The sequence below is a fragment of the Protopterus annectens genome, chromosome 6.part1, assembly GCF_019279795.1.
Source record: "Protopterus annectens isolate FY-2018-M chromosome 6.part1, PAN1.0, whole genome shotgun sequence".
Classification (NCBI taxonomy): Eukaryota; Metazoa; Chordata; order Ceratodontiformes; family Protopteridae; genus Protopterus; species Protopterus annectens.
This window is the reverse complement of record NC_056738.1, coordinates 573,939,515-573,954,470: the sequence shown is the minus strand read 5'-3', so window position 1 is coordinate 573,954,470 and position 14,956 is coordinate 573,939,515. Positions and strand designations below refer to the sequence as shown.

Sequence of the window (14,956 nt, the reverse complement as noted above, 5' to 3'; positions counted from 1 at the left end):
ACATCTGTAGGATCATGCACATATAATTGTCTATAGTTTACAGTTTGGTCTTCTATTACCTTGAGTATTTTAACTTCCTGTTTCTGTTCCCTTCTTACCCTGTCCTTGTTACATGAACCTGTAACGAGCATCCCCTCATCTCGGAAGATGCAGACATTTGTGCAGTCACAGAGACCTGGTTCAAGACTGTGGAGAGCACTCCAGCCATACCAGGTTGCACCTCCTTCCACATGTTCAGACCACAAACTGAAGGCATGAAAACTAAAGGAGGTGGTGTATCGATATTCATTAAAGATAAATACACCTCCAGATTGGTCAAATAATATGATTCCCTGGAGGTACCTCAGGTGCAGTTAACTGTTGGTAGGACACTTAGTCATGTCATTGCCAGCTACAGGAACCCCTTCATGAATTAAGGCACCCACTTTTCCTATTTGGATCTACTTGAGTCTATCAAGATACATCCGAACACCATGGGTTTGGGTGACTTTAACTAGCCATCCATTGACTGGGTACATTACTCATACTTGGACTCACTTGCCCAAAGATTCCTCAAATTCATTAATGCCAATGCCCTGGATCAGCTGGTTGACACCCCCACAAGGGGTGCCAGCATCCTGGCTGTAGTGCGTACCACTATGGGGGAACCAGGTGTAGCACCCCCACTGTGAAGTCTTCCCTGGTGAGATCTAACCCCACAAATCAGTCTCATTCAAAGTAACTATCACACCTGACCCCCCCCCAGCAGCAACTAAACAAAAAACTTAACCAAAGCAAACTATAACCTCTTACGGGATGGTATAAATAACTTCACTGCACATTCCTCTTCAAATAGAACTGGCAACTATGCGGAGTTCTACACCAATGCTCTATGCAAACACCTGTATAACTGCATTGACTTGGCAGTACCTGATAGGACCAAATCAAACTCCTCAAGGAAGAACAAACATACCTGGTGGAAAGCTTTCATTAACAGGCTTTATAATAAGAGGAAGACGTTGCTGAGTAAGAGGGAGTGAGTCCTAAACTGGAAACACTCCCTCCTCAGCTTAAACAAGAAAATAAGACTTCTTTTGAAGTCATCCAAAGCAAACTATGAATCCAAATTAGCTTCCTCAACTAAGGACAGCCATAAGGCCTTTTTAGTTACATCTGTAACCTAAAAGGAAAGGCCCAGATTTGTGCCGAACTGGTAGTTAATGATATCACGTATACTGAGTGTGTGGACATAGCTAATCTGTTGGCCAGCAGGTTCTGTGAAAATTTCACTCCCCTGTCCCGGCCACATGTACCTCAAGACATCCCTACCACCTGTCCCCTACCTTGTACCTCTAAAGAGCAGATTGTAAATGCCCTCCGTAAGGCCAAAAAAACAGCATCTAGGGCACCTGATAACATCCTGGGCTATGCCTACATGGGCTGAAACAGGAATGAGCAACTCCACTAAGTAGTCTTTTCAGTCATAGCCTAAGTACCGGCTTCATCCCAACTGAATGGTAAATGGCCGTTATCCCCTTTCACAAAGTTGGTGCTTCCACTGACCCCAGGAACTATGGACCTATTAGCCTGACTAGCCTTATCTGCAAGGCCATGAAGCAAATAATCATGGACCTTATCAACAAAGATATAGGTAATCTCTAAACACTTGACCCTACTCAGTTTGGATTTGTCAAAGGGAGATCATTCCTATTAAACCTGGTGGACTTCTTCAAGACAGTCACCAAGGCCATGGACGAGGGGAAATCTGTGCATACAGCCTACCTAAACTTAGCCAAGGCTTTTGACACTCTCTCTGTCAGGCATCATTGACAACTCACCTAGCTAGGTATCAACCCTTATATTGTTAGATAGGCCACTAAATGGCTTACTGATAGAACACATGTAATCAAAATAGGGGAATCCATCTCCAACAGCAGACCTGTAACCAGTGGTGCTCCACAGGGATCAGTCCTGGGACCTCTATTATTTGGAATCTATTTTTCTGAAGTACAAGCAAAAGTAAAATTTCTGTGGCTGACAGTTTGCTAATGGCTGCAAACTGGGAGTGGTTATAGAGTCCCCAAATGATGTCAACATCCTACAAGAGGGTCTTAAACAAATGACTGGTGCCAACGTCCATGCCCTTAAACTCAATGAAAAAAATGTGTTATCCCTTTTGGTAAGAGCGATGTACCTGCTAACTACCACATCAGTAGCAGCGCCCTAAGTATGCACTCAGTGGTGAGAGACCTGGTCACACAGGTTGACAGCAACCTTACCTTTGATCACCATGTTTCTACATCGATAAGACAGGCATTCTATATTGCTCATCTCATAAGCAAGGGCATTGCCTCCAGAAAAAAAGAAGTTATAATCTAGCTGTCCTTTTCTCTCATCAGGCCAATAACTGAGTACAACATCCCTTTTGGTATGTACCTTTCCAAGCACATGCAGCATTTAGAGAGAGCACAAAGGTTCCTCCCAAGGAAAATTCAAGGTCTTCAGCATTTGTACTTTGTGGATCATCTGAAATCACTGTCACTTTATTTTGTTTCATACAGACTACTTTGAGGTGATCTCTGCCTTGCATCACTGGATATGCTGCATATCCTCATGTCAAATTGTACACTGGTTACTCGCTCTAAAGACCTTATCCTGGTATGTGACATTATTAGAACCAGAGGTTACCACACCTTTGGAACAGACTTCCACTTAATGTCAAACAGAACACCTTATTGGCCCTCTTCAAACACAGTCTGGAAGATTGGCTGGACAACCATAAGCTCACCCCAGGGGTTTCACCTGTATCCCTCTTGGACAGGGACATTATATGCTGATCATAGAAATAAGGATAGAACTTGGCTAGACTGGTAAGGGCCTTAGGGCCATTAGCCTGTTAACTTCCTATGATCCTACGAAGGAGCTTATTATGCTGTATCACTGTTCTTGGGTGTTGTACTAGGACTCTCCGTGGTTGCTGCCTGTCCATTGGGTGCAGTTGGAAACATCAGACATTTATTTCTCTGCTCGCTTTCCTTACCTGGTATTGCTGCAGTGGGAAGCCTACTACTTTCCTTTAAATGGCCCAGTTTGATCTGCTTTAAGAGATCACGTAAGTGTTAAGTATTTGACCTTGTGTTAATTCAACACCTACTGGACCAGTCGCATTCTTTAACTGAAAGGTTCCTATTTATTAATTCAATTAATGTCACCTTTGCTTTTTTCTATTTTTATTTTTCTGTTACTGTTAACGTTCTTATCTCTTAGTACTTCTATTTTTGGTCTAGTGCTGTGCCCTAAAACACTAACATCTAAAGCTAAAATGCAGTGCCCCTTAGACAGAAGTGCAGTTTAGCTATGCCTAAATAATAAGGCCTGTTCTGGTCACATTTACGTTAACAAAACACATGTATCCTGAGATCTTAATAGGTAGCAGAAAACAACCTGAGAGGATCAGCTACTGGGACCATAAAGTGAGCCATGTGATAAGGAGTGGAACGGATGTTATGGAACCATAAAGTGAGCCATGTGATAAGGAGTGGAACGGATGTTATGGAACCATAAAGTGAGCCGTGTTAAGGGATGGAAAAGAAGTTAAGGAGAATGGCCCAGGAAAAAGAAGAATTCCAGATAGGTGTTCTAGGGGAGAGGACATCCAAGGAGAAGGGAAAAAGATACAACAACTGGAAGAAGAGGAAGGTACATTTGAGAAGGATATGTGCAGGTGGGAATTAGAGCAACACTATGGGTTGCAAAGACATAATCTGCAAATAGAGAAACAGTTAATGGCAAGCGTTTGGATAGAAAGACTTTTATCTGTGTGTATAGGAGAGAGAGAGGATGAAAGCAGGGTGAAGGTATGCAGAGAAATTGTGGAACTAGGCTGAAAAAAAGTAAAATCATAAGGAAGCTAAGAACAAACAACCACTCTAAAATGAATGTATGGGAGTGAGCAGCTGTTATCAGATGGGGGGGGGGCATCCTGGGGGGAACAGAGGCATGCTTGCTTACTACATTAACAATACAAATGGCCTGATAAGTTTTGTGCTCAAGAGGTATTGCACTTTGTTTGGGAGTTTGAGCATGAGTGAAAGCAGGTGTGCATCTACCAAAGGTAGGCATAGCAGAGCTCACAGGTTTGCTCTGCATTGGTGGGTTAGGGCATACATCCCAACAATGTTCTCCATTTCCTCACTGACTACCAAATGTGGGTCTGGTAGAGACTGGTGCAGGCAAAAGGTGAGTCCAGAAGACCCATTGAATGAGGAAATATGTTGGACCCAATTGATAGTCTGCTGTGGGGTGCTAAAAAATAAAAAAAGAAACATATCTAGATGAGTACTGTGTTCACCAAGGAAGGAAGATGGGGTAGACCAAACAGGGATGGCAGGATGGCAGTAGAAGGAACAGACGTATAGAGAAATAGCATAAAAAAAGCACTAAAGGAATTAAAAGATACAGCAGTGAACCCACAAGGGGTCCTACCAGTGAAACGAAAAATGGGCTACTGATTTTTGTAGCATATACTATAAAACTTTTCAACTGGTAAGTTAGAGAAAGAGTGATCTCAGGGGAGTGCAGACAAGTGTAAATTGTCTTATCTAGAGCAATAGAAGAGGAGTTAACACAGGAAACTACAAGCCAAGGGAGACTGATGTTTGTGTAAAGCAAAGATAATGCTGAAATCAAGGCTTACGAAGTCAGTGCAGTAAACAAGATCAGGAATGAAGTCATAACAGGAAGAGCCTTCTAAGCTAACTTGATTCATTTCTGTGACAGAGTCATCAGGAGTGTGTGTACATAGTCAGAAGTAACCCCCTGGATGTGGATATCCTCTGTCTAGATTTCAGAAAAGGGTTGGACTCTGTCCTGCACTGCAAGATTCTTGTAGATAATAAGGTGTGACAAAAGGAGGTACTTGCCAGCACAGCTAGCTGGAATTTTTTAAATAATTATATGGCATTTGTGAATATCAAACTAATTTATACAATATGTTGTTATTACAAATGTATTAGAACTGTATGCCATATGTATATCAAACTGCTCTGTACAGATGTTTGTGTTGAAAAGGTATTTGTAAAGTGCTTGTCCTTAAAATGTATCCACAATGTGGCCTTCTGGAAGAGAGCAGATATGTACATGCACTATTGTAACTGTTTAAATGTATATGTTAACGGAGGAAATCGGAGGGTTAACTTCAGTCCAGCAAACTTTAGAAAAAATATTTGAAATTAAATTACTTTATAGGCTGACAGGTTTCAACGCAGCTTGAGACACAAAGTCTATACTAGGAAGCTTTCTGTATTGTCTTCGGGGTGAACTAATTGCTACTTTGGAAGCATGAAGTAATGCAATTGTTTTATGACTTTCAGCATCAGCCAAAGATCTGAGCAAAAGCCCTTGTATGAGTATTTTACAGGTAGATGCTAAATACTGCCAGATACAGCAATGGGAGTTTGCATGAGAACTAGAAGTCAGATGACCAGAAATGGTGGCATTCAGCATGCTATCTCAGCAGTAATATTTTAGATTCTGCATTCTGTCTTGGCCTGACAACAACAGCAATAAGGACAATTCACCACATCTACCTTGCTCTAATTAAGTTTCTAGGGTACAGTAATTCTCTTAGATACAGTCAGGAATGTAGTGAAGCTTAGTTTTGATATTTTTCTTTATGTATTTGAGGCTGTCCTTCAGTGTTTTAAATATTTCCTGTGATTTTGAACTCTGATACACTGTGAATATATATTTAGTATTATCTTCTTCTTTTATTATTTATTATTAGATATATAAACCTTTCATTGTGGCTGATCTGTGTAGAGATATTTAAGTTTTGAAAGTACTTCCATATTTATTTGGTGACACTGTGTGGGCAAAACTAATAGCCTTGCTCTTGGCCAAAATACCATTTGTATTAATATTAATATTGCACAGTAAAATTGGACACCCTTTAAGGGCCTTAAGGTAACTGGCAAGAGTGACTGGTTGCAGTGGAAACTACCTTGTAGTCTGGGCAGAAGGGGGCATAGCTAATAAACATGTGCCAGCCTTTCCCAGGTATATGTGTAAATCAAATCTCAGAAGTGTGTGCGTTAGCTACTTGGGCAGGGACATGAAGTACTGGTTGGAAAAAGAGGGTGCTGGAAGTCTTGACATGGTCACTCAGCTGAGGTCTCCACTCTATAGCTGTGCCAGTAGGGAGTCTTATTGGGGATCTGTAGAAAGAGGGAGAAACGAGCCCTGGACTGATAGTGGTCTCTGTGTACTCTTAAGGGAAATTGCACTTGATGCAGAGAATTGCATCTAGAAATATTGCTTGTGTACCTGTTATCCTCTCAGCGAATGTCCCCCACTGTTGACAGTGGTGAGGGCTGAGGCTCCTTGATTACTGGTTGGCAGTGGTGGATCCATCACATAAGCCAATAATAATGGATACCAAAGTAGGTAAATGGATATAAAATTAGTTTGAGTGTAGAGAGCTAAAGCTTTTTAAGAGGGGATGTTTTATCAGAGGTTGAGAAAGTGATAATTTTTCTGCATGGTTCAGTATAGAGTGTCGAGTTTCTCAGTTTGTTTGTCTCAGACCTGATGCAAGGCATAGAAAACTGGATCAGTCTATTTATTTTATTTTATTTTATTTTATTTTATTTTGTTTTATTTGTCTTTTGCTAATTGGGTTAGTCCAGCTGGGCTGTGGCCCATATTCAGTGGAGACCCAAGGAGAAAAGCTCCACAATAAAAAAAAAAAAACAACTACAATAAAATAATGAAGTTTACATTACAAGTAATGTGAAAAATTAGTGTACATTACTACAAGCATTCATGCCATATACGAATATGAGTACATAGCAAAACATGCATTCATGTGGCAGCGGAAAATTAACAAATCAGAAAAATTCAGCAAAGACAATAGTTACAAGGTAGAAGAGGGTGAAATGAAGATTTACAATAGGACTTCAGGAAAAAAACTCTAACATCTTAAATGACTAAAAGAAGTTGGTAGAGAGGAAGAAAAAGGAGTAATGAATTGAAGGGTTGAAGTAGAAGGGTGGGGAGGAAAGTTTGGGGAAATCAAGAGACCGAAAGAAAGCCGAGTATGAAAAGTATGAGGGGAGGCAGTATAGTAGGTAAGGAAGAGAAATATTAGATTTAAGTATAGTAGTGCTCTGCAGCAGAGGTGAGGCAATAAAGTACTAGAATTTATGAAAGTTATACTAAAGTAAGGAGAAGAAAGTTGTTATGGTGCAACAGTTGGGTTAGTATATGTTAGATAGGGAGGTGACAGGTGCAGGAAGGAGAGCTGGTAGTTCTTTTGTTCTTTTTTAAAATGAAATGAGAATTGAATAGAACTTATATTGGTTGGGAGTTTTTTCCAGGTTTGAGATATAGAGCATTTATAGAGTAACTTGCCTATTGTTTTATTAGGCCTGTCTGTGTCAAGTAGCAGTTGGTCAGCACTACAGAGGGATCATGAGGGTTTGTATTGGGATAGGAGGGTGGAGAGGGAGGGACAGTCAGCTGGTTTGAAAATTAGCGAATGTGCCATCAGTAGCTGAGAAAGTTAAAGTAGTTGAGGGAATTCAAGTCATTGTAGTTGGTTAAGGGCAAGGCAGTGATGGTCTTTGTAAGGGAAGTTGCAGGGAAATCTGGCTAATGTGTTGTAAGCTTGTTCAAGTTTGGTTAAAAGATTTGCTTGGAGGTGGGTAAATATAGGGGAAGCATTGAGTAGGCAGGGGAGTAGGTAGGCTTGAGCTAGAGAAGTCCTTGAGGTGATGGATAAGAATTTTTTGTTTCGATACAGTAAACTGAGTTTCTGATTGGACTTTTTGATGGATAGTTGGATGATATGATCAAAGTCAATCATCTATTGTAATTTCTAGATGTTTGATATGAGAGTCAGTGTGAATGATGGTGTTCTGTCAAGGGAAGAGAGACTGAAGGAAGTTTTGAGGTTGGGCATAGATTTTGGAAGAAAAAAAAGCATGGTTTTCTTTGGGTTAAGGATGAGCTGATTTTTGATTAGCCAATGCTCGGTGGAATTAAGAGGTCTGAGTGAGGGAGTGAAGGTTAGTAGGATTGTCAGAGAGGGTAATAAGAGTCAAAATGTCAGCATACTGGATCAGAGAAGAAGTGTAGTAGGCAGAGTGGAGATTGTTAGTAAAAATATTAAAGGGAAGGGGGCCTAGAATGGATCATTGGGATATGCCTGTTTGGACAGTTAAGAAAGGTAAATAGGAGGTCTACCATCTAACAGATTGTAGTCTGTTAAGATAACTAGAGAACCAGAGTGTAGTTGATTCAGAGAGGTTGAGGTCAGTTAGTTTAGTAAGAAGCTATTTAAAGATGACACTATAGTTGGGAAGGGCACAATGAATAAGTATGAGGAAAAGTCCTTTGGAGGATTGGTATAAGCATCAGGAGAGAGATTAGAAGATTTAGTCATGGATTAATGGGGGCATTTCCTGTAAACCTTTGAGTGTTTGGTACTGCACTGTCAGCCTGACACACCAGGGGCAGAATACAAGCCTGGATGAATCATGGTGAAAAATCACAAAATAAGGGAAGGATTTGGTAGTTATGAAAAAACAAAGCTGTGAGAGAAGTTGTGAAAGAGCAGCAGAGAAGGGAAGCAAATGTCATCTATACCTAGTGATGTAGAATGCTGGGGCAGAATGGCGATAATGCCTCGTTATCAGGTGGTGATAAGACCACAGCTGAACTCTGAATAGTTCTTTGAAGCCTCATATAGGAAGGAAAACCATAAGTCCATTGAGGAAGCAGGGAGTCTGACTATTAGCTGGTTATTTTTGTGCCCTTCTCCAAGTACCATATTGTCATCTGTTTAACATTTTGTTGTTTGCTCTAGTGTGCCGAGTAAGCTAAGCTATGTTTGAAGGTGCAGGAGCTTGCTCCCCACTCCCACAAAACTACTCATTAAACAAGCTCTTTTCCATCGTTGACTTTTTGATTACATAAAAAAATTAGTGCACTCAAGATGCTGGTACAAACTTGATATGAAATGCAAGTTAGATGGTGAGGAGGACTTGTGATGTGTGAAGACAGTCTATGAGAGCTCAACTGAAAGAAAAGATGATACGATTTCATACTGTATGGGCATATATGGGTGGGGGGCAGACTGCACTTTGTAGGAAGGAATGGCCAAACACAGAGTGCGCAGTTTAGTGTTCTTATGAAAGTGTGTGTTTTGCAGATGGACTGATTAACAAACAGACTAATTACTAGAATGGATAGTAGAAACATAAATAGTTGAGGTAGATGAAATAGGGCAAAGTGGCTGCCTTAGGCTGTACATAACAATCAGGTAGACTAAATTAAGTCTACTGCAGCATAACATTTATAATTATGCAGGAACAAGTTTGCCACTGTCGGACTGAGCAAATGCATCATTCTGTCCTGTCATCACAGACATCTGCTTACTGTGGAGGTATGGCATAAGTAAGAGTGCCGATGCTGGCCATCTACATCAGACTGAACACTGTATAAAATAGTAAAGTAACATGTGAGTATGTATGTGCTAAATAGATTTAGTCTGTACTGTGGCTTTGTAGGATTGTTCAGGAAGGAGTGATGGGCGGCTTTCACATTCTTGCAACCAATCTTTATCCATGTGTTTTCAGTCTGAAACTGAATTCATGTTTGTTTCTTTATTGGCATGTCTTTTCTGTAGCATCCGACTTCATTGTTGTAGTCTCATCCCACATTTAACCCTTATTGTAAATGTGTGTGTGTGTGTGTGCCTGGTTTGGCATGTGTGAGTGTGTAAAATTTGCATTTGTTTACCTGACTTTTCCATTCATCAGTTTCATTTTTATTGTTTGATTACAGGCCTCCATCCCTGCCAATCCAGAGCCAGCCAAGTCACCTGTGATTGATGACTGGGCCACTGCAAGGAAACCAAATCCAGATCAAGCTGTCCTCAATAAGCACATTGAGAAAATGGTAGAGGTAAAAAATGACATTTAACATTACTGCAAATTAAAACTGTGCTTGGACATCTTATCAGTCCCAAACTTTGAATTATGAAGTATTTTTTTTTAAGGGCACAGAAGAAAACAGCTTGTACTGCTTCGTATGAAACTATCAAAAAGACAAACTGAATGAAAAAAGAAATCCTATTAAGATTTTGAAGTGATTTTTTTTTTTTTAGCTTTAGAGAAATAAACCTCCCACTCCATTCATTACACATCTTGATGCACTACCAGAGAATTCTGCCTACCCCAGGTTGTGAAATAAATGTCCGGGTTAACTGCTTCATCTTTTTCCCTTCAAGAAAGCAATTTCTCATTCAGTCTGCTAAACTCCCAGTTCACAGAGTAAATACTTGGCATATGTCTCATCTTGCTGTGATTTATATATGAGTGTCCCTGTTGCTTCTTGCAGAGGAAACGTTTGCAAGTTTTGAGAGACGTGTAGAAATACTCTGTCTACATCAATCTTTTTTTGTTTTTTTTTTTTTTTTCTTCAGTATGGTCACCAGCTGAGTAAACTAAAGTGGTTATTAACAGAACTAAATGTCAGTGCTGTTCTGTTTATTTTGAAGCTGTTTTCGAAAAGTAAATTAGTTTTGTGTGTTTAGCAACAAACTCTTTGCAAGCATTACTCATTATTAGGTGCTGTACGAACAACACAGTAACATTTTTTAGTTTCTTTTCTTGTACGGTAGACCTGATCTCAGCCACAGTCACTGACATTCATTTAGTAAGTAGATCACTCAACAATCACATTACAACATTCTTAATATGATACTTTGAAAAGGGCTAGTATCCCATCCGTTTTCTGGATTACAGTTGTAATATAATTTTGATACAATAGTTTGCTTGAGTAAGATACATCATTTTAAAAGGTGTATCTTACAGTTGTGATACCATAAATATTGTAATTATGACTGACGTTCTACTGTTGTATCCAGGGCAGAAATTTTCCAGGCCATTAATCTTGACTAGGAAAAAAAAAAAAAAACTTTTTCCAATGCCAGATTGACAGCTCCCTTGAAAAAAAATGGATTTGTGTCTATACATTAACAATTCTTTAACGGAGTGCCAATCCATCGAGAAAAAAATGCACACAACATTTTTTGGGGAACTGTGAAGGTAACTTATGTTTGAAGGAGCAAGTCCCTTTGCACCCAGATGTGGGAGGACATCCCCCACTCCACCAAATTTAAATAGATCAACTCTGCTCCATTGTCAGTGGAAGTTGTTTTGGTTTGTTTACAATTGCTTAAATGGTTGTCAGTCCACTGACAAATCCCACCCCCTCCTAAAACAAATTTACAAAATTAGGCAGGTATTTGAAACGGCTACTTAATCTTCAATAAGTTGTAAGTGGAAGAGGTTCTGGCTTGTGAATTACAGTCACCAATACTGAACTTGTTGAGAAGCATTTAGTGGAGAAAATAGCTGCCTGTCTCATTTTTATGTGCACTCAGGCAGTTATGCTTTCTGTAGGTTACTTACACTCTTCATAATGGTTGTGCAAATGTGGGGGGGGGGTCAAAATTCTCCACACCAGAGGTCCAGGGGGCTTGCATCCTTTCAACTCTGTGAAACATTTTTAAAGCATTTTTGCAAGTTTGACCATTTGTTTTTATACAGTTGTACCTTCATGGAGTTGCAACTCAATGAAACAAATGTGAAACACTGGAGATTATTTAACGTCACATTACAATATAGTATCTACTTAAACGTAACCACATTCGTGAAACAGTTTGTTGTATGTAATGCTTTCTGAGGTGCAAACCTGCTTACCTTTTAAAGTAATATGAATGGTATGTAACAAATTAATAAAAAACGGGATACCCTGACTCACTTTAAACAGCTCCGTAATCAGGCAAAAAAAAAATGGTGCTTAAAGACTAAAAACCCTCTACACAAAATTGCCATAAACAAAGCCCCAGAAAATTCTGGAACTTCATCACCTGTCTCCTGAACCCAGGCACAAAAATCAAATCCTTGTCCTCATCCTGACAAATCTACACATGAAACTGCCTCACTGTTTAACTCATTCTTTATAAACTCAATAGCCAACATCACTGCTACCTTCTCTCATAAGCAATAACAACAAAAATGACACTGCTTCATCAAAAATCTACCCCACTTTCCCCTCCTCCTCCCCTGAACCCTTCCCCCACTCCACCATCAATCCCATTTCTACCACAACTATCAAAAGACTACTCCTTAAGCTCAAACCCTGCATTATCGCTTCTGACAATTTGCCCCCAACATTTCTAAAGATTGCAGCTGAAGCTATTGCTTTCCCTGTAAGTATCTTAATTATCAGATCTGTCCAGGCATCCTGTGTGCCCAAGTTATGGAAGAAAACCTTCATTCTCACTCTTCACAAAAGAGGCAAAAACAATGATACCATCCAACTTTCGACTGATCTCTATCTTGTCCCCTATCTGTAAGATCTTGGAAAAGTACATTCACCTTCAGCTAATGGCACACCTACTTCAAAACCATCTCCTGCCTTCCACACAACATAGTTTCAGACCTGGTCACAGTACTACTACTGCCTTCATTTATTTCCTGGATACTGTTAACAGAGCCAGTGATAATGGCAAAATAGTAACTACTATATTCTTAGATCTTTCAAAAGCATTGACACAATTTCCCACCCACTGCTACTATCACAACTGTCCTACTTGAGACTACTCGACACAATTCTTTACTGGTTCTCAAGCTGTCTAAAAGACAAGACAACAGGCCATCAAATAGCAAAACTCTCTTCTTTTTTTCACACCTCTACTGGGGTTCCCCAATGCTCCATACTTGGTTCCCTCCCATTCAATATTTTCTTTAACAATTTCCACACATCTCTGACAAATGGGGCTCTTATCCAATATGCAGATGACTCTACCATCATTTGCACAGCAGACTATCTCTGAACTCCAACTTAAAACTCAAGCTACCTTCTCCACCACTGAGTCCTAGTTGCTTAATAACCACCTAGCCCTCAACCCTAATAAATCCAAGATCATGTTTTTTACCCCCAAAAAGTCTACCCTGTTAGATAAAGCCATATTAAATATCTACTCCCAAACTAAATCCCTAATTGAAATTGTCAGCCAAGCAAAACTTCTGGGAGTAACCATAGATGAATAACTAAAATTTGATATTCACCTACAGCAAAACAGCAAAAAAACTATCAAAAACTTGGAATGCTCTACAGATGCAACCAGTACCATAGCCCCTCCTCCAAACAAACACTTGCCTCTACTTACCTATTTCATTCACTAATGTATGGCCCCTGCTACACACCAACCTCCAAACCACTCTAAAAGACAAACTCAAGACTTGTTATAATAAAATTGCAAAATTCGCCACGAATTCCAAAAAAGCCTCCCATCACAGTACTGCTCTTCTCCCCCTAAAATGGCTTGAACTTCCAAACTACCTCAACTATCTGCAACTTACTACTGTTCACAAACTACCTCAACTATCTGCAACTTACTACTGTTCACAAACTTTTCTTTAAACCTTGTGACTGTCCTGCTCATAGTTCTATCTTCACTTTTTACCTCCCAAATCATTCCCTTAGATCAGAGAATCAGCAACTCATTCAGGTTCACAAATCTAACCTGCCACCAGGCCAACTTCTCTCCTACTCTTTAGCCAAGAACTGGAATGCTCTCGCTTTAGCTATTAGAACAATCCAAAATCCTGCCCACTTCGAAATTCTCCCCACACTTACTTATCTTCCATCTGGAACTGTTCCTGCACTCAGCCTTCTTCAAAACCTATCACAAATGGCACACACTGCCCTACTTTCTATACTTTGTTTTACCACTAAATTCTCTATGGAATTCCACTGTACCGCCAACTGTGCTTATAATCTCAGTAGTCCAACTATTGTTAAAGAAATGCAATACTATCTTTGTATACAATTGTATACAGTTCTATTTGTACTGAATGTGATTTCAACTGTGTTATTACTAGATTGACAGGCAATGTTATACTACCAAAGTACATAATTTTAGGTTGAATGTACTTTTTATTGTACTGAGGAGTTTTTCTCCCTGGGCCTCCACTGATAATGGGCTCTGTATGGTCCAATGGGACTTTCCAGTCAACAACCTGCAAATAAATAAATAAATAACTGTACAACATAACTCGGAGTCACTCTGTCAAGCAAAGACCATTTGAATGCTTTCAAATCAATGCATCCTAAGGAAGTCAGTTTTCTAAAACAGGTAGTATTATTCAACCTTTCACTGTATAATGCAGCATTTTCAGAACCATTGCACAATGTGCTAACATGTATAATATCCACAATTAATTCAAAAGAGGCTCTACGTCTTATCCTTAGACACTGTTTTAGGGGAAATGAATTGGCAATATTTCTTTACCAAAGCTGATTTCCAATCCTTGCCCGAAGACTGAAGTAACAAAGTTAATTATAAAGCATAGTGCTGTATGTCGTTTAACATCATGTTATATACATAACTTACGCAGGAAATGTCATAAAAACAATAAATGTGGAAGGGTTATGGCTCCTGCTTTTTTGGAAGCTATGTGAAGTTGTCTGATGGAGCAGTTCCTGTCTGATAACAAGAACTACTATCAAAAATGTTAGTCTTTGATTTTCGGTGGCCAGGGGCCATACTTTAAATGTTATATTTTCTTAGTACTTTTGCAGCAGATTTATATTCTTAGCTCAGTCATTCTAATTGTAACCACTGTTGCAAACATGTTAACTAATGATGTATACCTTTCTGTTTCTCCTTAGTCTGTTTTTAAGAATTTTGACACTGATGGTGATGGACACATCTCTCAGGAGGAGTTTGAAATCATTAAGAACAACTTTCCATACTTGAGCAAATTTGGAGAGCTTGATGCAAACAAGTGAGTATCTGCTGTTCTTTAAGCACATGTTCCAAGAACAGTAGGACAAAGTATACTACTGTTGAATTAGTGAAATCAGATATTTTGGCACACCACTGCCTAAGCATTTTGTT

At 39.5% G+C, this 14,956-nt stretch overlaps 1 protein-coding gene across 7 annotated transcripts in view; it reads left to right on the top strand.

Moving 5' to 3' along the window:
* The window catches only part of RASGRP2 (RAS guanyl releasing protein 2), a 1,579,354-nt gene that overhangs the window by 1,389,286 nt on the left and 175,112 nt on the right, over positions 1–14,956 (top strand). For all 7 annotated transcript variants that reach the window (XM_044076007.1, XM_044076006.1, XM_044076004.1 and 4 more), the window contains 2 exons: positions 9,826–9,945; positions 14,728–14,843. In XM_044076007.1, coding sequence (XP_043931942.1) covers positions 9,826–9,945; positions 14,728–14,843 — 236 coding nt within the window. The remainder of the gene's footprint in view (positions 1–9,825; positions 9,946–14,727; positions 14,844–14,956) is intronic.